The 27,958-nt window shown below is 39.2% G+C and overlaps 1 protein-coding gene across 2 annotated transcripts in view; it reads right to left on the bottom strand.

The window, feature by feature from the left end:
- Positions 1–27,958, bottom strand: part of Gmds (GDP-mannose 4,6-dehydratase) — a 572,898-nt gene that overhangs the window by 306,032 nt on the left and 238,908 nt on the right. For both annotated transcript variants that reach the window (XM_045136339.1, XM_045136338.1), the window contains exon 7: positions 7,451–7,578. In XM_045136339.1, the coding sequence (XP_044992274.1) occupies positions 7,451–7,578 (128 nt within the window). The remainder of the gene's footprint in view (positions 1–7,450; positions 7,579–27,958) is intronic.

Below are 27,958 nucleotides of genomic sequence, written 5' to 3'. Positions count from 1 at the left end.
AATCACTGATACAGCACTGAATAAATACTACAGCACTGAATCAATCACTGTTACAGCACTGAATGAATAACTACTACAGCACTGGACCAATCACTGCTACAGCACTGAATAAATAACTACTACAGCACTGGATCAATCACTGCTACAGCACTGACTCAATCACTGATACAGCCCTGAATGAATAACTACTACAGCACTGAATCAATCAATGCTACAGCACTGGATCAATCACTGCTACAGAACTGAATAAATAACTAATACAGCACTGAATCAATCACTGCTATAGCAGTGATCAATTACTGCTATAGCAGTGGATAAATTACTGCTACAGCACTGGATCAATCACTGTTACAGCACTGGATTAATTACTACTATAGCACTTAATCACTAGTACATCACCGGATCAATCACTGCTATACCACTGACTCTGTCACTGCCACAGCACTGAATCAATCACTGATAAAGCACTGAACCAATTACTACTATAGCACTGGATCAATTGCTACTATAGCAGTAAATCAATCACTGCTACAACACTGGATCAATTACTAGTACAGCACTGAATAAATCACTACTACAGCATGGGATCAATTACTTCTACAGCACTGGATCAATCACTGCCACAGTACTGAATCAACCACTATTATAACACTGGATCAATCCCTGCTACAGCACTGGCTCAATCACTGATACAGCACTGAATGAATAACTACTACAGCACTGAATCAATCAATGCTACAGCACTGGATCAATCACTTCTACAGCTCTGAATCAATTACTACTACAGCACTGAATCAATCACTGCTACAGCACTGAGTCCTCAGCAGACCCCAGGCATACTGATTTGATCTATGGCTCCCAAATGAGAATATGTGCCTGGACTTGTGGAGTGAACATAAATCTATTGGTAAAGTCATTGAAACACAGATTCTGGTGTCATTAACATTTTATACAATGGAAACATGAAAACAGCTATTATTTTTTAATTTTTTTTGTTCATTTTTATTTATTTATTTGAGAGCAACAGACAGAGAGAGAAAGAGGCAGAGAGAGAGAGAGAGAGAGAGAGAGAGAGAGAGAATGGCATACTAGGGCCTCCAGCCACTGCAAACGAACGCCAGACGCATACACCCCCTTGTGCATCTGGCTAACGTGGGTTCTGGGGAATCGAGCCTCAAACCAGGGTCCTTACGCTTCACAGGCAAGCGCTTAACCACTAAGCTATCTCTCTAGCCCGAAAACTGCTATTTTTAAAAGGGTTTATTCATTTTATTTTATTTATTTGCAAGGAAAGAGAGTGAGTGTAGGAGAGAGACAGAGACACAAACAGAAAATGGTATACTGGGGCCTCTTGTCACTGCTAATGAGCTCCAGGTACACATGCCACTCTGAATCCAGCTTTACATGGCTACTGCAAAATTGAACCTGGGACCTGAGGCTTGGCAACCAAGCGCCTGAACCATTAAGTCATCTCTCCAGCCCTGAAAGATGTTATTTTTATGTGCTATTCTGCATGGATACATGCTTGTATGTATCAAAATATCCCAGTTTATTGACAGTGATGGTATAACCAGAAAACACCCCTTAAGTAAGATATCAGGATCTTTCACAGAGATGCAAAACACTAAAGAAAACTGACAGAGACAAAGGATGATCAAATGAGGCCAGTTCTCTCCAGCTCTAAGGTCTCCTTCCCTGCAGAGGTTTCCCAGTTTTTGCTGTAGCAGCAGAGAACTGGAACTGCAGTAATGGGTAACTGAGAGATGAACATAGGCAGAGAGGGATGAAGATGTTGCTACGCATTTACCCCAAATACAGATCTGCCTGACACAGCTGGGAGTGCAGACCAGCAAGATGTAAGCCCTGTCCCTGTCACCCTCCTATCCTCCACATATTTCTCACATGAACAGCAGTTAGAGAAAAAGAGGGGGGGTATAGAGAGAGGCTTAATTTTTCACTTTCTTAGAACTGGAAGGTTATTTAGACCCTCGTGCCTATATCCCCATCCCTGTTATCAACACAAATGAGAAGTGCTGCTCAGGCACCATGTCTGGCCTGGAGTTCTGTTTTCACTTGCCTATATTTTCTAGGGCTTTGGGCAAAGCCTCATGGAGCCCCTCATTTCCTCAGTTCTTTCATCTGTGAAATAAGAAATGCTATTATCTCTTTCAGGGTTGTTATGTTTATTATATAAGATGATATACATAAAGTCCTCAGTAATGATTCTGGCATATGCCCTCTGGGGCATTCCCAAAAAGAGAATCTGGCATATGATAAGTGAATGGCACTTAGCAATAATTGTATTTCTACAAGTATCATCACTATGATTTAGCTTATACTCCTTCCAAAACAAAACAAGTCATCCAATGAACTTTAAGCCTACTACTAAGGTGGACTTAAAGTTCTTGGGCTTGACTCTTCACAGTAGAACTCTCCTAGGCAACTGTGAGGTTCGTTATGTGCATGAAAACCTATTGCTAATTCATAAATATTATTATGATGTGCCAGAAGTATGGAATCTCTCAAGGGCAAGAGCTTATCTTTTTAAAAAGTTATTTATTTATTTGAGAGAAAGAGAGAGACAGAGAGAGAGAATGGGCATGCCAGGGCCTCTAACCACTGCAACTGAAGTCCAGATGCATTTGCCACCATGTGCATTTAGCTTAAGTGGGTTCTAGGGAGTCAAACCTTGGTTCTTAGGCATACAAGCAAGTTCCTTAACCACTCACCAATCTCTCAGCCCAAGAGCTTATCTTTTAAGTGGCAAAAGCATGAAGTTACTTCTGGATAGAGCCTCCCAATGAGCTTATCTTTCAGTATTTTCTGGCTAGAGTTATATTCCATGAGCAGTAGTGGGATCTTGTTAATCAAATGGGTAACATGAACTGTATGCAAAAACATGGCACCACTTCCCAGCTTTGTATAATGTCACTAAGTGCATCTGCTTATTTTTGTTCAAGTGTTCATAGATCAAACAAGATTGAACAGTATTTAAATCAAAGTTGACTACAGCACACAGCAAGATATCATATATTTAGCGCATTCTATTATACTATCAAGAAATTTGCTTAATTTTGTGGAATCTATAGGACTTTTCAGTCTTAGATGGCTTCACACAGAGCTTAGATTTTCATCAGTAGCAACTAGAATATGACCATGACAGTGCTCAACAGAATATATGTTGAAGAACAATGAATGCTGTGACGTGACATTGCAGGTTCTTCTCAGCTGTCTTCAGACACCCTGACAATCCATGGTCTTGGCTTGAACATAAGACCTTTTTAGTGTGAGTGTAAATGTTCCCCATAGCTCACATGTCTGAACACTTGGACCCCAGTTGTTGGCACTTATTTGAAGAGTTGTGGAACCTTTAGGAGGTGGAGACTTGCTGGAGGAAGCAAGTCACTAAGTGGGTCACTAAGGTGGAGCCTTGAAGTATTTTAGCCTGGCTCTACTTCCTGTTTGCTTTCTGTTTCCTGCCTGTCAATGTGACAGGTTGGCTCCTCATTATACCACCATGCTTTCCTCACTGAGAAACTTCCTCTCAAAACTACAAGCAGAAAATAAACATTTTTCTTCCTTGAGCTGTTTCTAGATAGGAACTGTTCACAGCAACAAGTAGGTAACTATGGATCTGTGCATTCTCGCGCACACCAGGAATCTCTTCAGTGTGCATGAAAGAAACATATGGAGGGCTCACAGAAACTGAAAAACTTTAAAAGGTTGAATTATTATGTAGGTATATTTTATAAAAAGTACAAAAATTTGCTAACTTATGTTTATATAAATTAAGTATTTAAAATATCAGTCATTAACACTACAGTAATTGTCTAAATAATAGTGTTTTTTTTTTCCCTCAATATAGCATGGCATTTGGTGTTAATTATAGAATATGGGTGGTATGTGAGTATTGATGGTAAAATTTATCTAAATATTCCACATATTTTAATAGAACATGAGTGCATAAAGTGTTCAAAATGCTTACAAGATAGAGGCTGACTCTAATCATGTATGTCAGAGCATTAGTGCTAATTGTTTTTACACGGTTGTTCTTATACCCTTTTCATAGATGGGTAAACTGAATCATAATACTTATAAGTACAGCAGAGGAGCAAGTCACTGGCACTGCTGGGATTCTCTGCACTATGTCACAACATGAAAAGCAAATGCTCTCTACTGGGGGAAAGTCACCCACAAGTCAATCATGCAAAAACGTTAATCTAAAGACTGACCAACAGTCTTGTGTTTAAATGACAGGCACTGTGTAGCTGCTACATACTAATGAAGTGCAGTTACGTGCTACCTGATGGACAGAAACTTAGGAATGGCTCTGGCTGGTGCCGCTGTTGAACAGCATATGACTCTGAATCAAGGCATGCTTCACTTTTTGCATTTTTACTATTTGGCTTTGATTTTAGCAACAAACTTAGTTATCTCTGAAGTAATCTCATCCTAATGCACTTACAATCACAAAAACTGCAATGTTTCTTTAATTGGAAAGTAGCAAACTATGGATTCTTATTTAAATAATGGTACTGCTTCAGGAATTAAGACATTTAGGCTTCTTTCAGGACTCATAAATGAGAACTATAAAAACCTTACATCACCAACATATGTTACTATTAGAACCCAGGAGAACGCTCAATACACAAGCCCACTTGTCTTGTAGAACCAATCGAGTCTGGGATGTCAAGAAGGAAGGGTGTGTGTGTGCGTGCATGCGTGTGTGTCACCTTCTACTTATTAAAATGTTTAATCACCCTAATCTCAGGTGGATACTTTGGCATCGGGGCGTTTGATAGTGACACCAGCTTGTCAAACAACCATTAAATTAACTTCATCTGAGACAACTTTTTTAAAGTATTTGAGCCAAAATGTTTATGAACTGTTTATTTTTAATTTATGTGGATACAAATGTGGGTCTTCTTGTCTGTGTAGCACTGCTACTTAACCTTTGGAGGGTGAGAGGGCCACAAAATTTTTCCTTGTTAGTTATTTATCTACTGTTTAACAGTCTTAGTCCTCCTTTGTTGGATCTTTTTTGCCTTATTTTTAAATGTCATTTCCAAAACTGATTGCAAAGGTTACACCCTTCAGGGATAGCAGCAGAGCAAGCAGAAAGAAGAAAGTAAACATAAACAGTCACAAGTACTTTCAGCAGTCTGATAAAGCATTTTCCCTACTATCAAAATGTAATGGATTTCTGAGCTCTAATATAAATTCCTTTTGTATTTAAGGAAACAAGTATTAAAAAACAAAGTAAGGGCTTGGTACATTGAGCCCAGTTGGCAAAGCACTCATCACATAAGCATGAGGTCTTAAGTTCATACCCTCAGAAGTCATGTAAAGGCAGATGCAGTGGCATGAATCTATAATCCTGGCATGCCTATGGTGAGATGGGGAGCACAGGCAAGACAGTACCTAGAAGTTTAGATGGTTCAGCTAGCCTGGCATACACAGCAGCACACAAGAGACCCTGTTTCACACAAAGTTGAACAACACTTATGGTTGTTCTCTGACCTCCATATGCATGCGTAAGCACACCAATATTTATAAAAAACACATTCGCATACCCCCCACACATTAATCTACACACAAAAAGTACATAAATAGGGCTGGAGAAATGGCTCTGCAGTTAGAGGTACTTGCTTGAAAAGCAAGTTCCCCAGAACTCACATAAAACCAGATGCCCAAAGTGATAGATATGTCTGGAGGTTGTTCAGTGGCAGAAGGCCTTGGAGTGCCCCCTTTTCTCTTTCTCATAAATAAATAAGTAAACCATATTAAAAATAAACTAAAAAATAAAATTCACCTTAATTTGCTCCTGAAACAAGAAGTTACTTAGACATACATTTCTAGGCAATCTTTTTATATTCATATAAATAATAAGAGGCTAAACACCAAATGATACCACTGAGACAATATATATATACGTTTTTAAAAACAAAACTTGCCTGTGTTTCCAGTTTTAGCTTTTTCTACCCATACCTCCTGTTTTCTTTCTTATAATTTCCCAAAGTGTTCTATCTGATATACAGATCCCTACTATAAAATGCTTCTTTGCAATCACAGCTTAGAAGACCACATTAAAAGATTAAAATGTTGCACTATTCAAAAATTTAAATCAGAAATTTTTGTCCAAAAATAAATAAATATTACAAGTTCAAGTACATAAACATTTTAGTTGCTATAAATAAAAACATGGTAATATCAACCTGTGTAGTGAAATAAACTGCTTTTTAGCTTTCTTTTGTAAGTGTTAAGCTTATTTTTCAGATCACATCAATGCACATGGAAGCCAGATAGTTTCCAGACAAGATGCCTTTAAAACAGAGACTCACATGGGCACAGGAAATGTAGGCATACCTGAATAAGGACAGGCCACTCCAGGGAAAGAAATACACTGTACCAAGCTAGCTCATGGCTGGCTGTGGAACCAACATGGAGATTTCAAAGTACAGTAATCAGAGCAAAGGCCAAAGAAACCACTTGTTTAACAAAAAGAGAAAATGAACTACACCCTTCCATATGTAACCCAGTGATCAACACCCAATCTTAACTATGTAGGAATCTTAAGAATAGAAACCTGAATTTCTCTTTAATGGTATCACTGTATTTTGCAATAGTTACATGTTTAACATCTCTCTCTTTTTAATGCACACAGCTCATTGGCACTCCATCGCAAGCAGTGCATGGGATTATAACCAGATTTGAATATTACTCTGAGAGAAATATGGTAGGATAATGCTTACCTCAAGGTCTTAGATGAAAGATATTAGAATTGGTGATTATTTAAATGAAGATCTGAGAACTAGCACTTTAAAAAAAGTTTTTTAATTTTTTTGTTTATTATTTTTATTTATTTGAGAGTGACAGAGAAAGAGGCAGAGAGAGAGAGAGAGAGAGAGAGAGAGAGAGAGAATGGACATGCCAGGGCCTCCAGCCACTGCAGACGAACTCCAGATGCATGTGCACCCTTGTGCATCTGGCTAACGTGGGTCCTGGGGACTTGAGCCTCGAACTGGGGCCCTTAGGCTTCACAGGCAAGTGCTTAACCGCTAAGCCATCTCTCCAGCCCAGAACTAGCACTTTTATATCCAAAACCTTTCTCACGAGTGGTTATGTGAACAAGTGGGGCAGGATGAAAATGTCAGAAGTGAAAAGGAGCAAGATTCCAACACTTTCTTCATCCAGAATCCACATGCCTACCATTCACAGCAACAGAAAGCACCTTTGTTGGTGAAAGATGCCCATGTTCAGGAACATTCAACATAAGACATAAGCAATCTGTTCTCCAGAGCCATCCAGCATCAAACTAAAAGTAGCACACTATGAACCACATACACTTCAGTAGAAGTTTACCCCTGACCTCTAGGTCATATTTCTCTCTACAGGCCTGGCACTTAAAATATCATCCAACACAATTCTCTGATAGCAAGTCAGTTCCTACCTCTACGTAGTCCTTGGCATGGCCCCAGTCTCGTTTGGCATCCAGATTTCCCAAACTGAAACTTTCCAGTTGTCCGAGGTAAATCTTAGCTACTGACCGGCTGATTTTCCGAGTAACAAAATTAGCTCCTAAAAAGACACAAAACACTTATTATCAGTGGGACACATTTGACATTTAACAGTTTAATAAACCAAAGCCAGCATCAGCCGCTGGGTATTTCTTTCATTCCCCTTCTCCCCTGTGTAAAGTCAAATAGAAAGAAGCAAAATCTCTACCTGCCATTCAGACAAGTTAAGAACCTCTAATTCTAGGTGTCATATCAGTTCTGCTTTCATAACAAACATTTCTTCTTTGGAGGACTTAACATTCCTAATTTTCTACTTCAATATGTAACCCAGGCTTTATGCCAAAATAAAGCTCCTGGAATGCCAGTTCTTAAAGAAAATTCTAAAGGGTTGTATAAAGGGAAATCCCAGAATGAAAGACAGACATCTAAGACCACCCTGATTTTTTTAAAGAGCAAACATCACTTATTTCTATTAATATGGCTGTTTGGGGGCCCTTAGGAAGAGTGGGGAAACTGAGAGTTCACAGAGTAAACTAGCTAAAGGCAACAAAAAAATTTTATTTGGGCTGCCTTTCTATTATCAAAATAAGTAGTGCTCACTTTTATTTAAAACCTGTGCAGGCATCCAAATACAAAGTGTGACATACTTTCAAGTTGAAAGTTTCTCTGTGCTATCTTGACAGCAAACCTAGCTTCAAATAGGGGTCATTTCAGGAGTTCTTGACTTTTCTATAAATATTTTGAAATGACTGGATGAAAGGTACTATAAACTGATATAAGAACCAAATTTGTTTTAATATTCTGTTTTTAATGATGCCTCCATCTGCTTTTACTTTTTCTTTTGTTTTGTCTTTATCTTCAAAAGAAAAAAAGTGTCAAAATGGGTATAATGATACACATCTGTAATACCAATTCTCAGAGGAGCAAAATTTTCAGACTAGCCTGAGCTATATAGTGAGATTCTATCTGTAAACAAATAACAATGAGGGAGGAAAATGGAGACATGTACACATGCATGTGTGTGCATGTATACACATACACACCACACACGTGTCTCACTTTACTGCCCAAGTGGGCCGCATCGCCTGTGCTCGTGATTCTCCTACTTCAGCTTCCTGAGTAGCTGGGATGGCATATGCCTTTACTTCTTTCTACTTTAAAAGATTACAAAATAGGATAAAGACATATCTAGATCTAGAAAAGATGATCAGAGAGCATTATTTAATGCCAAGTTCTCAGGCAAAAATACACATTGGAACAGTTACTAATGGTTTTACATAGTTGAGAAACATTAATAACATAACATGTCACATCTCTAAATTTACTTTAGATTTTTGTAGATGAAGCAGAGAGTCAAATCTGACAGAAGCTTTGGGCTTCTGAAGGCACAGGCACAGAAACGAGGAGGTTATTTCTACACTGGCTTTCTATCTGTGGCCTAGCACAAGTCTAAACATATACTAGACTATACATTCATACCAGTGCCATATCACTGAAAACACAATGGGACTCCAAAGGGTGTTCAAATGCTCATATTCTCTACACAATTCATTGTGTACATTGAGACACAAACTCTTTGGCGTGGTGGTGCACACCTGAAATCCTAGCACATGACAGGTAGAGACAGGAAGACTGAATTCAAAGCTACCCTGACCTGCAGAGCAGGGAACTCTGTCTCAAAACAATACAATAATAACAACAACAATAACAACAAATCATTTTCAACTTTTCACAACAATTTACAAAACACACAAATGTCCTTAAATAAAGATTATTTCAAAATGAAGACTTAGAGGGCTAGAAAGATGGCTAAGTGTTTAAGGTGCTCGCCTGCAAAGCCAAAGGATTTGAGTTCAATTCCCCAGTACTTGCATAAAGTCAGATGCACAAAGTGGCCCATGCATCTGGAGTTTGTTGGCAGCAGCTAATGGCCCTGCCCATTCTCTGTCTGTTTCTTCTCTTGCTCTCTCTGCTTACAAGTAAGTAAATGAAAAAGAAAGAAAAAAAATGAAGACTTATCTATTGGACACAATTCTTCTAATTACTTATTTGTATTATTTTCTATTGATCTGAAATAAAGTTAACTTTATAATTAAATTTAGGTATATGTCTGTCTTTCCTTTAATGTAAGGTCTACACTATTGTTCTAAAATAAACAAGTTTAACTTGATCCCAAATTTTTAGACTATGCTTCCAATACAAATCAGTGAGATTTTTCTATTTATCAGGCAGTATCTAATCTTGTCTGAGTTACCACCCAGCATAAACATGGAGCTACGCACGGGGCACTGGGAATAAGAGGCAGGCCTTGCTGTCTGGCAGCAAAGAGAAGGGAAGGTGGGCCAATTAAACCAGGCTCATTAATTGAGCTTGAAATTTTTCTATTCCATATAGTTCGTACAAATGGATGCAATATCAGGTCTTTTTGTGACTAGCTTCTTTTACTCAGTATAACATTTTCAAGGTTTATGTATGGTATAGCTTGAGTTAGAACATAATTCCCTTTTTGTGGTCACAATTTTTTCTATTGTAGGGAAATAGCATACTTAATTTGCACATTTAACAGTCATTGAACATCTGAGCTCTTTCTGTTGTTTGCCTTTGTCAATATCTCTGCTATGAACATACTTGTTTTAGCTTATCTTGGGAATATAGCTAGCAGTGGAATTCGTGGGTCACATAGTAGCTGCACATGTGGCATGTTCAGGAACTGTGAACTATTCCTTTGGTGCTTCAATGCTCACATCCCAACCAACAGTGAAATAGGGTTCTGAATCCTTTACAATCTCCCAGCACTGCTATGGTTAGGATCTATCTCCATTACAACAATTAGCAGGCATCCAGCTGTGGTTTTGATTGCCTTTCTCTAATAACTAGTGGTGTGAAGAATCTATGTCTTCATGTGCTTACTGGATGGACACTTGTATATGCTCTGTTGAGAAATGCTACCACAGTCCTTTGCCCATTTGTACCAATCTTTTAATTAATTATAGAATTGCACAAGTTTTTTATACACCCTGGATCCAAACCTGTTACTGCATAATTTGGAAACATTTTCTTTCATTGTGTACACTGTCCTTTTACTTTCTCAACAGTGCTCTTTGAGGCCCATTTAAAATTTTTGGTGAAAGGCTGGAGGGATGGATTAGTAGTTACAGTGCTTGCCTGTGAATCCTAAGGACCCAGGTTCGATCCCCTAGTACCTACATAAGCCAGCTGCACATGGTGGCGCATTTGTCTGGAGTTCATTGGCAGTGGCTAGAGGCCCTGGTGTGCCCATTCTCTGCCTCTCCCAAAAGATAAATAAAAAATTGATGAAGTCCAATTTGCCTATTTTTGCTGTGTTCCCTGTGATTTTGGGGTCCTATCCAAGGCTTTGTTAACTTAAGGTCAGGAAGTTATACCATATTTTCTTTTATGAACCATATGCATTAGTTCTTACATTTGGGCCTTTGTGCCATTACTAGTTAGCTTTTATATATAGTATGATGAAAGGGCCCTAGATCTTTCATCTGTATACAGATACCCAGGTTTTCTGGCATTTTTTCCTGAAAACCATTCATAAAAGTGACAGTTTATTTTAGTCCCAACCCATGGATATATGTCCATGCTTATATCACTGATAAACATATCCATGCATCATCAGTACCACTGCTAAACATGTCCATGCTTATATCACTACCACTGATAGATATGTCCATACTTATATAAGTACCATTGATAGACATGTCCACACTTACATCAATACCATTGATAGACATGCCCAAATTTATATTAGTACCATGGGTAGACATGTCCATCCTTGTATCAGTAACACTGATAGACATAGCCATGTTTATATCAGTTATATGGATAGACATGTTCACACTTATATCAGTACTACTGGCAAACACATCAATACATGTATCAGTACCATTAATAGACATGACCACACTTATATCTTTGACAGACACATCCATATGTCTATCAGTACAATTGACAGACATGTACATGTTTATATCAGTACCTTGGATAGATATGTCTACACTTATATCAGAACCATTAGCAGATACATCTATGTGTTTATCAGTATCATTGACAGACATGCCCATGCTTATAAGAAAACCACTGACAGACACACCCATGCTTGTATCTGTACTGTGGATAGATATGCCCACACTTACATCAGCACTAACACTTTGCTTACTATAGCTTCAAAGAAGTTTTAAAATCAGAAAATATGAGGTTTTTTTGAGACTGTTTGAGCTTTTCTTATCCGTTGAATTTTCATATAAAGTTTAAGTTAAACTTACAGATTTCAACAAAAATGCCACCTGGGGTTTTCATGGATGACATTAAATCTGTAGGTTAACAATTTCAGGCCTTCCAATGCATGAACATAGACTGAATTTCTATTTCTATAAGTCTTTTAAAATTTCTCTCAAAAGTATTTATTAAATTGGGCTAGTGAGAGGGCTTAGCAGTTAAGGCACTTGCCTAAGACCAAGGACCCAGGTTCCAGTACTCAAGAACTACATAAGCCAAATACACAAATACACATTCTTGGAACTTTTTTATTTTGTCTTTTGAGGTAGGGTTAGACCTGGGAATTACTATGTAGTTGCAAGGTGGCCTGTAACTCACGGAGATCCTCCTACCTCTGCCTCCTGGGTGCTGGAATTAAAGGAAGGCACCACCATGCCTGGCTGGAATTATTGTTTTTATTTATTCAATCATTCATTGATTCATCCACTCATCCTGGGCTACAGACACTACCTCAAAAAAATGAAGAAGAAAAAGAAGAAAAGAAGGATGTGTGGAAAGAAGGAGGAACACAATCACTATGGAAATCATTCCTACAGTTCTGAAAAACACTAAGCCAAAGCTAATGCTAGCATTTGACCCAGCACTGGGCAGGCAGGCCGAGACAGGAGAATCACTCTGAGTCTTAGGCTAGTCTGGGTTTACACAGTGAGGTCCACATCACCCTGAACTGGAGAGAGACCTTGCCTGCCTCAAAATAGACAAAGGACCCTGGTGTGGGGTAGTGACTCAAGCCTTTTACCTAGTCTCCCTTATTCCAAAATGGCAAATAGTTCCTCATTTCAGAATAATTTTAGTAATTATTTTTTTCAATGATATATTTCACTAGTTAATTCTTAGGATGGGTTTTAAATTTTTTTTTAAATCCACTCTAATTTTTACACTTTATCACACACAAAAATATGATTTTCAGGAGTTAACTATACCAAATCACAGAACATAGGGCTGGGATTTTCCTCCTATCCTAAACATAGAGATGAGGACAGATAACTTCTAGGAGGCTCAGAGACAGGCCAAGTGTCTATGCCTGTCCTCAGCAGGCCCCACTTCAGGCAGAAGCCCTCCTTCAACAAGATGACTTCACACATGTAAAGTAGAACATGGTGTGGAAAATGGAACCCTCATGCCTACTTTAAACACACACTTGATTTCTCATAACCTTAAAACTCAAAACTCTACTGAGGAAGAGGCCTAAGAACAGTTAGGCCAGTAAACCTGAATGAAGAACAGCTGTGTTAGTCAATGGTCATCTTATCATTTACAAGCCATTAAGCAGCTCTGGGGTTAGAATCTCCTCTGAAAATGACCTGCACAGTTATATTTGCTCTACCACAGGGTACATTAATGCAGCTAAGAAATGGCAATGCAGAACTGTTGTAGAGTGATGTCCTCCAAGTATAACAGCCATTACCTTCTTCATTAGAGGAGCTGTGACTACCTATGACAACACAAGACTGGGTCTGTTGATGGGTTCTTCATAGGAGGAGGTGTACAGGATTATCACTCCATCATTTGATATCTTAGTAGCTTTCTCATGTGTCTCCCTCCCACTTGCATGTAATTGGGAACAAGGTAGTTATGGTCATGCAGTCTCGGGAGGTGCTGAAGTGTACATTGAGTAGAAGATTAACCAAAGGGTGGGGGATCATTATCCATGCTAGAATGAGACTTGTTGGTGATGCTACTTTGAAGTCATCTACATTCTTGAAGGTAATCCTTAACTCATGCTGTATAAGGAAGCCCAATAAACTGACTGGCTCACCAAATTTGCTTGGTGGAATTGTACTTTGGCTATCATTGTTGCCCTATCTGGATGGAGCAGACATTTGCTTCTCCAGAAAAATGTTTTATGTAAGAACATAATCATTACAGGAATGATAATAAAATAAGGATAATAGCTGATTTGAGGTTAAAGAAAATCCAGGCAATATGATTAGTAAATACACTGAATGTTGATTTTTTACATTAAATGGAACATTACTACATAATTATTACATTAAACTGCTATCCATAATTGAGTCTCATTGAAAAGTTCAAACTTCTCTATCACTGTCTCATAATTCCCTAATTTTGAAACTTTTCTATTGAGAGCAAATCTAAAGAAGTACTCACTACCATTAGCAGACACATGGACTCACAAAGGAAGAGGCACCAATAAACACTTCTGCAAGCACGGCAGGTTATCCTCCCAATACAAGCTCATTAAAACTAGAAAGAGAGCACCCACATAGACGTGCACTCATGAGAGAGCAATTAAAGCAGGTGTTCAGCCCAAACACCAATTTTCCAAGACCAAGGACATGAGTTTTTCCAGCACAGGGAAATGAACAGAACAGAGTTTCAGACAATAGAGCAGACAAAAAGCTGCCACAATGAAAACATCAGTAATTCTCTATAAAATATGATGGCCATTTTCTAAAATCTAAAGCAGAAAGCAGGGTGGGAGGGTGCACATCTGTACTATCAGTACTTGGGGGGTAGAGACTTGTGGAATTCCATTCCAGACCAGTATGAGCTATAGGGAGGGATGGGAGGTGGGGATAGCAGAGTCTCTCACACTTATAAGGAAGTCCACTGGTGGTGATGGACTCTGGGACAGAAAGCATGTGGAGTCCTGCTGGCAGTAAGAACCAAGGGTCACCTCAGAACCTGGAAACAGACCTTAATACACAAGCCAAGCAAAGGGAAAGACCTCTGAAGTGAGATGCCTGAACTTAGTCTAACAGTTTATTGATTGTTTACACTTACAATTTTGTTAACTTTTATCAGTGCTACTGCTGAAAGTGCAGCTTCTCCAACTGTGCTCTGGCCCCATGAATTGGGTCACAATAATTTGGAAACAGGTGAGAGAGATGGCTCAGTGGGTAAAAGCACTTTCTATAGAAGTCTGAAGAGCTGAATCCAGATCCCCAGCACCCATGTGAAATGCCAGCTGTGATGGCATGCACCTTTAATGCCAGGGCTGGGGAGACAGAGACAGGCAGACACTGAGGGCCCACTGGCTAGACTAGTTGATGTGGTGAACATTTGGTTCATCAAAAGAAGTTCTCAAGAAATAAGGTGGAGAGTAACTGAAGAGGAAACTCAATATCAACCTCCTGCCTCCACATACTTGTACATGTACACATGTGCTTGAGCACCTGCACATACATGTTCACCCACATGCATACACACATACCAAAAATTGGGCAACAGAAATGTGTTACTAATTAAGCAACAACCAAAATTAAAGGGGCATTAGGTTAAGTGGACTTCAGGTCCCAGAGCACCACCGTGCTTCGTGTTTGAGCCTAGTGATATCCTTGGGCTTCGTTAGACAGACCTAAGGCAGATGCTGCAAGACATGCTAGACTTAGGCTCTGCCACAAGACTCAAGTGGTGATAAAGGGGCTGGTAAGTGACACCTGGATCCTGGACTCTGGGTAGGTCCACAGTTGAGGAAGGGAAGGTATTCTTTATAAGACTAAATCTGGAGAGGGGCTGGAGAGATGGCTTAGTGGTTAAGGTGCTTGACTCCAAAGCCTAAGGACTCAGGTTCAATTTCCCAGTATCCATATAAGCCAGATGTACATGGCGGTACATGTATTTTGAGTTTATTTGCAGAGGATGGGGTTTCTGGCATGCCAATTCTCATTCTCTCTGTCTCCTCTCTATCTATCTCTATTTATAGATAAATAAATAAATACTTTTAAAAAAGAAGTTGTAGAGAGAAGATCCCCAAGAAGTGACTTGGACTCAGTTCAGGGGTACAAGAAAGAGAAGAAGCTTGGGAATTTTATCAACAGCAAACTCTGGAAGAGCCAGGCCTGGTCCGACTGGCACAACAAGTATGCAAGAGAACACTCACCCAAGCAACTCTGCCATTGAGATCACAGGCATGCAGAGTCCTACATGATGGCTCTTAGCATGCCAGCTGTCCCAGACATGAGCATGCAAGGTACCTCCCTTATCCTGGATGCCAGCATGAAGAGAAACAAAGAGCATGGCATATCAAGAAGCTTTTACTAACAGACATTTTATAGAAGAAACTGATTCCTTCTGAAATATAATCTGTTTGTTTTGGGAAAAGATATAAATAACCTCTGAGAACTATATTAATTTCCTATGGCTGCCACAACAAATTACCATGGTAGGTGGTTTAAAATGACAGTTATTGATAGCTGGAAGCCTAACATCCTACAGGGTTATAATGATGGCCAAATCTGTGGGAGAACTTTTTCTCTCCTCCTCCCCCCTTCATCTTTCTTTTCCTTTCCCCTCCTTCCCTCTCTCCTTCCTTCCTGCATCTGGAGATTGCCTGGCATTATGGAGTGTGTTCATATTGTCACATTGTTCCAAACCACTCCATCTTCACACTGCCTTCTCCTCTGGGGATCTCCACTTTTACTTTTTCTGTTTCCTGTGATGGTACTTGTTATCAGACTAAGTAAGGGTCTACCGAAATAATCCACATTTTTTTCATGTGAAAATCTTTAATTTAGATATATCTTCAAATACCTTATCTTTTATAGAAGGTACATCACAGTTTCCATATATTAGGATGTGGACTCAAGCAGGGGTATATTATCTGAGATATTTGATAAAAAATAATGAGACATAATTTAATTATATGTCAATTTAAGAGTAATCACATATATGTATGTGCATATAGATGTGTGCATGTGTGTATTTTAGGAGGACAAGATACAAATGAAGCCTTTATTTGTATGCGATTTATAGGTGATAAGACAGGTTTCCCCTAATTATCCTTGCAAGTTTGCCTCAGTTAATTATTCAAAGCTCTTCAGGAAATATACATATAATTTCTCACTGAAAATGTAGTGGCCAATTCTGTGTTTCTCAATTTTCTTTGTTAGCAGTCCTTGCTACATCTTTCTTCTAGAACAATTTGCCTTCTTATAATACATTCTTCCCTATCCATACCCTTTGCTGAGTATGCCCTGGAACATGCTGGGCAGCTGCTCTGACACTGACCTTACCATCCTAGAATGCATTCTTGAAAATCTCCTTCCACGTGTGCACAAACTATCTGACTCTTACATGAAAGATAGTTTTACACAAAAACAGTGCATACAATCCCAGATTGACTTTTTTTTTTCTCTTTCCTGTTGATGATATTGGCCCACTTTCTTCTGCTTCATGGTTATTACCAGTTTGCTATTGCTTCATAGGTTAATGTCTTGCTCCTCTTGTTAGTGGGAAGATGTTCTTCTCTGTCTTGGCATACAAGACCTTCATCTAATATGTCTAGACTTAGTGTTTCCACACCTGGGAGACCTTCAAATTTCTCCATGACTCTCTTTTTAAATGTGGCCTGTTCTTCAACCCACTTTCTTTTTTCTTCAGGAAAGAATCTTGGGCTTTCTCATGTTTCATATTCATTTCTAACTTTCTTTGAAATAACTTTCATCTGTTTTCTTTTCTGGAGTATTAATGGTAATTTTTGTAGATCCATTTTAGTTTTCCTTTACCAGTTTAATACTGGAGTCATTTCATTTCTCATTTCAAAAGTTTGTTTTTTTTGTAAAAAGTTCATTTTCAAATATATCTATTTTTATATTTTGCAATTGTTAATCTTTTTAATTTATCATTTTATTTATTTGCATGTGTTTCAGTAATTTTATGCTATACATATGGTCATGCTTATACTTCAAGTTCTTTGTGACTAATTTCTTAATTATCTTTTCAGCTGACTTGGATTAATGGTGGTTTACTTCCTTGGGCCTTTAATGAGAGTTCATGATTAGGAATTATAATCTGTAGAAGATAAGAGAATAAAGGCTCCTCCTGAGAGGATCAGTATTCACTTCTTGTGAGATCCAGGAGAAACTAATATCTGGAGGTCTCATCCCCTTCTTGTGCCTTTGGAAAACAGGGATTTGCTCTTCTATATTGCCAAAGTGTGCTGATAAAAAAGGTTGTGGCATTCCTTGCAGTCAGATGAGCACTGCCATATCCCGGCAAGTGAAGAGGATGAGATGCCATGCCTTAGCCCCAGGGCTTCCCACATGACCACAGGAAAGGAAAGGAGCCACCAGGATGAAGAACACATTTAGAGAGGTAAAGACTGCACTTTCCCTGTGCTTAGCATGGCTGAGGAGTTACCATGACACCCTCGACACATTATCTTTATTTTGGCTTTGGAGGTTCAGAAAAACTTGACTTCTATGTTTTATCTTCTGTATGGATTTATGTGTGTATCTACCTAAAGTGTATGCTTAAAAAAAAAAGCTTTCATTTTTGCCCACACCATTTCACTAATTTAAGTGATTTTTTTTCACATTCCAGGCAAACATATAAGCTTTTTCTTCTCATAAAATTCCAAGCCAGAAGAGCATTTTGACTTTGTCATTCTAACGGTGACACTGGGCCTTACTTCCTGTGAAGAGAGGTGACCACTGTGAGGACAAGCCACAAGTCACTCACCAGAGAGTGGCTCAAATCCAGAGCTACAGCCAAGCTTTTTATTTCCTTGCTTTGTTTTTATGTTTAATCCTCAAATCAATGTGCATATGTAAAAATACATATGCACGTGTGTGCACACATATGCACACTCCCTGATGATAATGTCCTTAGGTAGGCATATCAACATTACACTCTTGTAACCTGTACTTGCTAAAACAAAAACTGCAGGAAAAGAACTGACAAAACTTATTTTTATTTATTTTTAAATTTTATTTATTTGAAAGAGGCAGATGTAAATAGATAAGTAGGTAGGTAAGTAGGTAGACAGACAGACAGACAGACAGACAAAGAAAGTAAGCATGCCAGGGCCTCTGGCCACTACAAAGGAACTCCAGACCCATGCACCCCCTTGTGCATCTGGCTTATGTGGATCCTGGGGAATCAAATCAGGGTCCTTTGGGTTCACAAGCAAAAGCCTTAACCACTAAGATGTCTCCTTCATCCCAGAACTGACAAAGTTTATAAAGCATGTATTTTAAATGACTAGATAAAGCTGGAGACAATGGATTGCATGTCAGATATTAAAGAATTTAATTAGCTATTATCCACAACTTTTTCACAAGGTACTACTTACATATATATTTTTTTGAAGGACAGAATGTGATATAAAACAAACTCTGCTGATGCCCAAAATGGAGGGGAGAACCTGGTCAATCAGGATGCTCACCGCGCAACCCCAAACCAGTCTACTTTCAAACACTATTTCCCACAGCTCCGAAGCTGGCTCGCTTAACTTCTAAGAAGCAATATAACTGTGTGTGGTAATGTTCATTGTATGAACGTAAACATATACACAAGATGGTATGTGTATATGGGCATATACATATATGTAAAATTTACATCAGTATCCAAAAGAATTTGAAGTAACTGCAATGCAGTTCCTCTAATAATCCTATCCGATCACTTTTTTTTTTTTTTTTTTTTTTTTTAGTTAAAGCACAAAGACAATTTAGACAATATTCATTGCAAAACAGAAATCCTTCCAATTCATCATGAACCCCATGTGAACCTCCGTAGTGGGCTGTGTTTTCCCTGTGGTAATCTCTGGCCACCCCACTGAGAGCTGCTGGGGCATGGCTCCATGCAGACAGCATGCAGAGAGGAGAGACTGAGAAGGTCATGACTGCTGAGCAGACTGCTGAGATCAGAGAGGCCATGCCATATTTGCTCACCAAACCCCTGCCAAGAGCAACACTATTTGACTGCAGGTACTCAAATCCAGTGGGTGTGTTTAAAGGAATCCCAGGCTTTAAAGAGGACAATTCACAATATGTATCTGTTGGGGAGAGTTACCACCTTCTGGCCAGTATTCCTAAATATGTGCTTAGAGACATTCAAAGTACTTTGTTATTTTCATCAAATAGTCAATGCATTTTTCCACAGACAGATAATTCAAATTCATAAACCCTTGTTTCATTTTCTCAACTTTGGTACTGTTGACTTTGGGGCTAAATAATTCTCTTTTTTGTTGCAGCTGTCCTGTGCTTCCCTAGCTTTTGGCCATGAGACACCAGCAGTTCACTCTGAGCTGAGACAACCAAAGAGTCAGACATTGTCCACTTCCCTCAGGGAGACAAAACCACTGCCTTAGTCAAAGCAAACACCCTGACAATATAAAAGCCACCATTACTCACAGATGCACTATGTTATTTCAAGTCTTTCTACTCACTTGATACACTAACCAAGCTTTTATGGACTTGATGAACTAGGAATCTTGACATCATGCCTAGACTAGAGTAAGTTTTTAATCTGAAGTCAGAGTGACTCTCAGCCTGGCCTTATGAGGAGGGTTGAAGCTGAGAGTACACATTTGGGAACCAGCCATATGTAGATGGTATTTCAAGCCTGGAGACTGGTTGAGACCACCAAGAGGGAATGAGCAGAAAAACAAATGATCCACAAGCCAAACGCACTGACACTGCCCCATTCAGAGGTCAGACAGACAAGGAACAAGCAGTAAAGAGACAGAACAGGAGACAGCAGTGAGGCAAAGGGGGAAAAACTTTGTGAGGGACCCTGAAATTGTGCAATGCCCATGTTCAGTAGGCAAACACAAAGTACCAGGTGAGAACAAAGACAGACAGAGAAGTGGTCATGGGCATGGCAACTCAAAGGTGATTGGGGCCTACTATACAGCTTGTGTGCAGTGTGGACAAAAGTCCATGGGCAGACAGAACTGAAGAAAGGAGATGGAGAGGGCTGAGCTATGGACCAATGGAAAAAGCATGCCCTGGGCTAGAGGGGTGGCTTAGCAGTTAAGGCATTTGCCTGCAAAGCCAAAGGACCCGGATTAGATTCCCCAGGACCTACGTAAGCCAGATGCACAAGGGGGCACACATGTCTAGAGTTCATTTGTAGTGGCTGGAGGCCCTGGCACACCCATTCTCTCAATCTCTCTCCCTTCCTCCCTCCTTCTCTCTTTCTCTATCAAATAAATAAATATAAAATAAAATATTTGAAAAAAAAAGAGCCTACCCTAGCATGTTCGTGGCCCCAGGGTGCAGTAGGAGGAAAAGCAGAGCTATGTGATTTTTTTTAAAAAGATGTATTTTATTAATAAAATGTCCATACAATGAGCCTTGCTCTTTTATTTGTAGTGCTATAACTCCAGCTTCTCAGGCATGATTAAAATCTTAAACTGATACATTTTCTTCTCAAGGCTGTAGTTTCCCAAGTCATCATGAAGCTTCCCCTCCAGAATATAAGCCAGAATAAATCCTATCCTCCATCAGCTGATTTTGTTGGGTGTTTCATCCCAGCAATGAGAAGGTAACTATAATAGAGGGTAACAGAAGCTGTGCCTTCTCTGTGACAGGGAATAAAGTGGACGTCTTGCTTTATGGAAAGTAAGTAATGAGGAAAGAAATGGGGGAGAAAAAGTACAGTATTTTTCAGGTTATGCTGAAATTATGCCATGTTTGACTAAGAACACACAGATTCACATATTGAACACTTGGTTCTCACCTGATGGTACTATTTTGAAAAATGGTAGAAATTTGGAGAGGTGAGGACTTGCTGGAAGAAATATGTCACTGGTGTGTAACTGGGGGCTATAACTGGCCATGCCCCTTCCTGTGTTCTTTCTTAGCTTCCTATCTGCTGGAAGGTACAATAACATTTTCCTCCACACAGTAAAGCTTCTACAAGCCCAAGTACATGGGGCCAAGAAACCTTAGACTTGAATCCTCTGAAACCAGGAGCTAAAATAAAATATTCCTTACTTAGGCTGTTGTATCATGATTTGGCTCACAGCAATAAGAAAGCTAATACAGAATATACAAGAAAGCAAACACCTCTCCTCCCTCCCTAACTCCTATCTACCCCAGGTACATAGCATTGAATTTTAGAGCCTATAGGCCAATATTTGATTTGCATGAAAGCAAGGTCTATAAGCTATAAACTCCAATATTCTTAAAAATCAGCTAAGAACAAATGTCAAAAATCATAAGGAATTTAAAGAATTTTGAAAAATGAAGACATTTGGCTAAATATAGTAGCTCACACCTTTAATGACAGTACTCAGAGGCTGAGGTAGGATGACTTTACAGAGTGAGTTCCAGGTCAGCCTGGGCTATAGTGAGACTCCACCTCAGAAAAAGGAAGGAAGGAAGGAAGGGAGGGAGGGAGGGAGGGAGGGAGGGAGGGAGGGAGGGAGGGAGGGAGGGAGGGAGGGAGGGAGGGAGGAAGGAAGGAAGGAAGGAAGGAAGGAAGGAAGGAAGGAAGGAAGGAAGGAAACATTGGTATTTGTGATCCGTGTAACACTGAAATGACAAGATAATTTCTATAAACTAAGACCTGTGAGACAACACTTTCAAAAACTAGCAGACCCAGTTCAGGGCTAACACAATCCCAGTTGCAATGCCAACTATGTAGCAAAGCTCAAGTGAAAGAAAGATTTGCTTTCCGACTTCAGCATTTTATCTTTTCACTAATGTTAATTAGTGAAAAACATATTAGCATATTATAATGTTCAGTAAAATTAAACGAGACTGAAACAAACATACCATGTAACTCACATTAGTATAGACTAAAGTAATGTTTTTTTCCACGTTTGTAATTTTTGTAACAAACCCATATGTTTTCCAGAAAAGATATTTCTATAACCATTAATAATAATTTAAAAAATCACTATAAGATACTTGCAGATTCACTATTTTTTTATCAAAGATCTGTTATAGGCCTTTTGTATCTGTCCTTTAATTTTTTAACCCACATCAACTTTTTCTTTTCTTTTCTTTTTTTTACTTACACTTTCCTAATTGATCAGTGACCGGTCTACCTGTCAGAGTTCCACATACAAATGACCTTCCCGATGTTCTCAGCAATTTCCCATCACCACTTCATGTTATCTTTTTGCGATTAGTAAGTATCTCCTAATCACCGTACTTTACCTGTAGAGTTCATTGTTGGAGTCATGGTCTTGGGCTCCAGACTGCGCCCAAATGGCAGACTTTGCTGCTGCCATATTTCTCACTGGCCTACTCCTAGGCAAAAGACTCCAGAAGACCACATGAAACTGGCTACCAATGCACATTCCCCTCAAAGGAGAGGAGTGAGGTCGGTAACACACTGCAAGTCAGTGCTGAACATATGAGGGAAAGAAGAGAAGGGAACACAGGTGGGGGAAGAGGAAGAGAAGAAACAAGCAAATGCGCGAGGAGCAAGAAACAAACAAACGCTTGCTTTCCAAGCACCAGATTAATCCTCTTCTGTTACCAGACAGTGAGCTAAGGAGGCAGGTGACCCTTGCAATGCCCCTCCTGGGTGGGTATGGTCATGCTCTCCATGCACAGATGAGGAACCTAAAGTCTGAGTGAATAAGTTACACAAATGCACAGCTTGTGAGTGATCAACCTCTCTGTGCACACTGCCTGATGATATCGGAAACAGCTATGCCACAGTGGTATCAGCTAGTAGTTTGGTTTCAAACACAAATGATGCAGTTTATGAGACACTGAAACCCCCCTTCAATTAAATTACACAATCACAGATGGTCCATTTTATTCAATAGGAATAACCATCTCAAGTAGACCAAGGATTTCTTGAAAAGTTGTACCTCTTCAATCCACAGACAACAGTGGAACAGCCAAGGGTGCATGTCATCCATGGAGCAGCACAGACTGCAAATGCAATACCAACCCCATGGTGCCACTTTGTGACCCAACCAGGAAGACCACCCAAACCTTGTGGGTATAAGGACAGTGGCCAACCATCTAATGATTTATGAATGAACAAAATGGCATTGTTAAAAACTGTTAAGCTCCATGAAACTCAGATAGGTTACTTCATTACTGTATTTCACAATGAGCAGCATTTTTTTTTCTTGCAGTAAGTTAAGGCTCTGATGCCTATCTAAAAAACAAATAAAAATCATAAAGTACCTTTGATAGAAAAATGAATAAATATAAAGTGCTTAATACTGGATTTCTTATTCCATGATAATTTTATATAGCATGAGTGGAATTTGCTCATCACATTGTCAAATTATTCTTTTATAGATCACTTTACTCACACACACATTAGCTATGGGGGGAAATGAGGACTTTATACCCATACTCCAGTTACTTAATTTCTGTCGTACATTATGCTATCTCCTGAAGCACCAAATTTTCTAGGAACTCTAAGTATTTTAAAGAAAAATTCTCATTTGTAGGAAACCTCTCATAGTGCTTTCTCATTGATTTTTGAGGTAAAGGATGGTTATAGACCCTCAACTGGACCTGTGAATCAACAGAAGGGGGATAAAAAAGCTTAGATTTGAGTGTGAGAGAAATGGTGGAAGCTACAACTCTGCTGTGTCCATTCTTCAGGATCTAAGGCCAAAACAGCCTCATATGGAGTTACTAAAACCAGAATGTTCTGGGTTTGCTAAAGTTCTGCCAAGGACTCCTGCAGAGGGTAAGAGCTATACAAAGAAAAAGGGGGTGACATTCATCTAGAGCCTATGAGAACATTCTGGGATCAAACTATGGGGAAAAGTTTCTCATGCTCAGCAGTACTACCATTTTGCACTGGGTCATTTTTTTTGTCCTGAGGTCCTGTCCAGTGGGCTGTAGGAAGTTTAGCAGATGGCAGGCACAAAGACAAACAGAGGTATCATGACACTGCCACAAGTCCCCCTGGGGGCAAAGACACTCTGCACTTCTCATCCCCTTAGCTGCAGTTGAGAAACCCTAGACTAGACTATGAATCTTATTTTTTAAAACAGCAAATAAATAAATACTTTAGAAGTATACAAAGGATAAATCATTAGAAATTTTACTTATACAATTAGTTTTGAAGTATACCTTAAAATTTCTGAGATTAATTTATGACACTAGTTACACATATCTCAAATAAAACACTTGGCAGCTAAAAACTGCTTAGAACCACAAGTTCATGAACCTTACAATGCCAGATTCACTCAGTGAGGTGAATACTGTGTTTAGACTGATATATATGATTTCTTTGAAGCCCATATTTAGAGTGATGTGCTATATCATTTAAAAATGGCTCAATATCCAAACACTGGTGGCATACCATCCATTTGTGGGTAGACCCAAACAGTTAATTATGAGTATATTTAAAGTACTTTGTAACTTGGAATTGCATCATGATTTTAATTATATTAGCTTTATTTTATCTTATTGATAATTTCTTATTGATACTCTAGTTATCTGTTTCATAACACATTTATAATTTTAATATTAAAAGGAATATTTTATCATTTTGTTGAAAATCTGAAAGGACTATCACAATTAACCACACCAATCAATCTTTTATATAAACAAGAACCATTGAGATGTTAAATTTACAACTGTTCCACTTGCAAATTCAAGTGCCCACCCAATCTCACAAAAGTTGATCCCTTCCAGTGCCACATTTAAAATCCATGTGCACAGATTCTACACATGAATGATGTTCATGTGGCTCCTGTACCAGGATTATTTTACCTTCACTGCCGTTTATTCGGTTCAGAAACTCAGGTCAATCTCATGCTACTTAGGTTCTTCATTAATTAAAAAAAAAAAAATAGAAGGACATGATCTTTAAATTCCTTTCTCTTATAAATTCTATTTTGGTAGACCTGCATATTACCTAGTTCTTTCAAAGACATTACTTTATCATTTTAATTAGAAAAATTAGCTATAAGAGGGCCTACACCTATTAAATTCTCTATAAAAAAGTAAGGGTCATCCCATTTATCTGGTGCTAACTTTACTCTCCGTTGGAGAATCTGCTCCTCTTTTTCAGATAGACACAGATCCTAAGGAAAGAACCACCACATCATACCTCAAAAGGGCCCCAGCTGAAACTAATAATAATTGGCAAAACAAGCAAGGGTGATGTTTTCTTGGGGAACCTGGTACCAGCACAAGGGTGAAGGAGATCGACACAGAGAACAATCAACTCCTACCAAATCATATCCAGAGACTCAGAGGCCCGCAATACCTCATGACTGAAGCAGACCAAAAATGAATTCAACATGGCTCAGTGAAAATTTGTGGAAGAGGGGAAGGAAAGAATATCAGAGCCACACATTGGGACATGATATGCAGAGACATTTCTCCTACCCATAACTGGGCTAACTCCACAATGCATGACCCAGATACCTCGACAAGGAGCAGGTAGGACATGGTTGAGCCTAACAATGATACCAACTTGACTGTGTTCACTGAGTACAAAACTAATTAATAAAAAAATAAAAAATTAGATATACGTATAAATCTACCTACAAATAAATATGTACCCTAAACAACATAAGCAAAATGTATCTAAAAAAAATTTCAAGTGGTAAACCACTTAATGAGATTACCAAAATCAGCTTTTCAGTATTACAATTGCTGATAAAGACAACACAGTGAGTGGAAATCAGCTGCTGGTCACAGTCTTTTCAATATTATAATGCTTACTGGTCAAGATGATACAACAAGTAAACTAATGACTTCTCAGCCCCATGAGTATGTAATCTAATCTCTCAGTGGTATGCATGTGCTAGGTTTAAGTAGAATTCAGGGCACACAGGGAGTCCAGGGGCTGAAGAGCTCCTGGGAAAAGCAGTGGTGTTGTCAGTCCCACAATCACAGAGAAGACAGGCCAGTTATACATGACATACACTAGCAGTCAGGCAACACAGCAGGAAGAAATACAGGAAACTGTCTGAGAAGAGAGAATATTTCACCTAGCTCAGGAAATAATCAAGTCTTGGTTTTGGCAATACTAGAGATGGAACCCAGGATCTTATACAGGCTAGGCAAGTACTTTGCCACTGAGCCACACTGCCAGTCCCACAACCCATTTGAAAGCACTCAAAGGAACAGGTGGGAGAAGCAGGAGCAGCACACTGTCCAAATGAAGTTTGACTTCTGATGCAGGTGAGAGGTGTCCAGGGACAAGGGTGATGACTACATGTGATGACTACACCACTGGTTAATGAACAGCCCCAAAAGTAAGTACACTGAGATAAATTAAATTTCACCTCCTACAGTCAACTTTGAAGCAGTTGGAAGTACAGTGCCCAGACTTTCCAACAGATAGAAGGCTGATGAGATTGATCCAGCACAAGAAAAATGTCCTCATCAAATAGCTGAGCTGACACTGATCTACAGAGCTCACATGTCCAGAGTGGGAACCCAGCACAGCCACATTGCACATACTCCTGGCTGGGCCTTTCTTGAACCCCAGGACTGGACTCTGGCCAGTTTTGTAGAAGCCCTAGCCACTCCTTAGCTATGGGAAGGCTAAGCCTCTAATTCTACTTGCACACTGAAGACAAAATCCAAAGAAGTTTTGCTTGTTTTCAGTATAATGATAATTTTACCCCTTAATCATGAGGGCCATAACCCTCAAAATCAGGAAACCAAGTTTAATGTGACAGCTGAATTGTCTTAACCACTTAAACTAGAAGGTATGAGATATTGCTTTTGGAATTCTTTTAATTTTAAACCAAAATGCAATAAATATATCTGCATTGATATTTTATAAGTAAATATGAAATCATGCACGCCAAAGTACTCTATAAATATGTTAAGATTGATTCTTTTTTTTCTTTTTGGCTTTTCGAGGTAGGGTCTTACTCTAGCCCAGGCTGACCTGGAATTCACTCGGTATTCTCAGTGTGGCCTCAAACTCACAATGATCCTCCTACCTTTGCCTCCCTTAGTGCTGGGATTAAGGGCGTGCACCCCTCGCCTTGCTCTCCTTAAGACTTTTTTAATTGACAACATCTATACTTACAGACAATAAACCAAAAATGCGCTCCCCTCCCCCACTTTCCCTGCCATACCTCCACTCTTCATCATATCCTCTCCCTCTCTCTGTTAGTCTCTCTTTTATTTTGATGTCATTGTCATTTTCTTCAATTATGAGGGTCTTTTGAAGGTACTTCTAGGCACAGCGAGGTCATGGATATGAAGGCCAAATTCTGTTCACACCACTCTATGTAAGGAGTGGTACCCTTCCTTTGGCTCTTACATTCTTTCTACCACCTCTTCTGCAATAGACCCTGAGCCTTAGAGGGTGTGATAGAGATGTTTCAGTGCTGGACACTCCTCTGTCAATTCTTCTTAGCACTATGTTGTCTTTTGGGTCATCCAATGGTCATTGCCATCTGAAAAGAAAAGTTTCTCTAACCAAAAGTGAGAGTACCATTAATATATGAATATGAGTATTAAGTGTAGTGCTTTCAGGCCAGT

Source organism: Jaculus jaculus, chromosome 17 (genome assembly GCF_020740685.1).
Source record: "Jaculus jaculus isolate mJacJac1 chromosome 17, mJacJac1.mat.Y.cur, whole genome shotgun sequence".
Taxonomy (NCBI): Eukaryota; Metazoa; Chordata; class Mammalia; order Rodentia; family Dipodidae; genus Jaculus; species Jaculus jaculus.
This window is presented reverse-complemented; position numbering and strand designations above follow the sequence as displayed.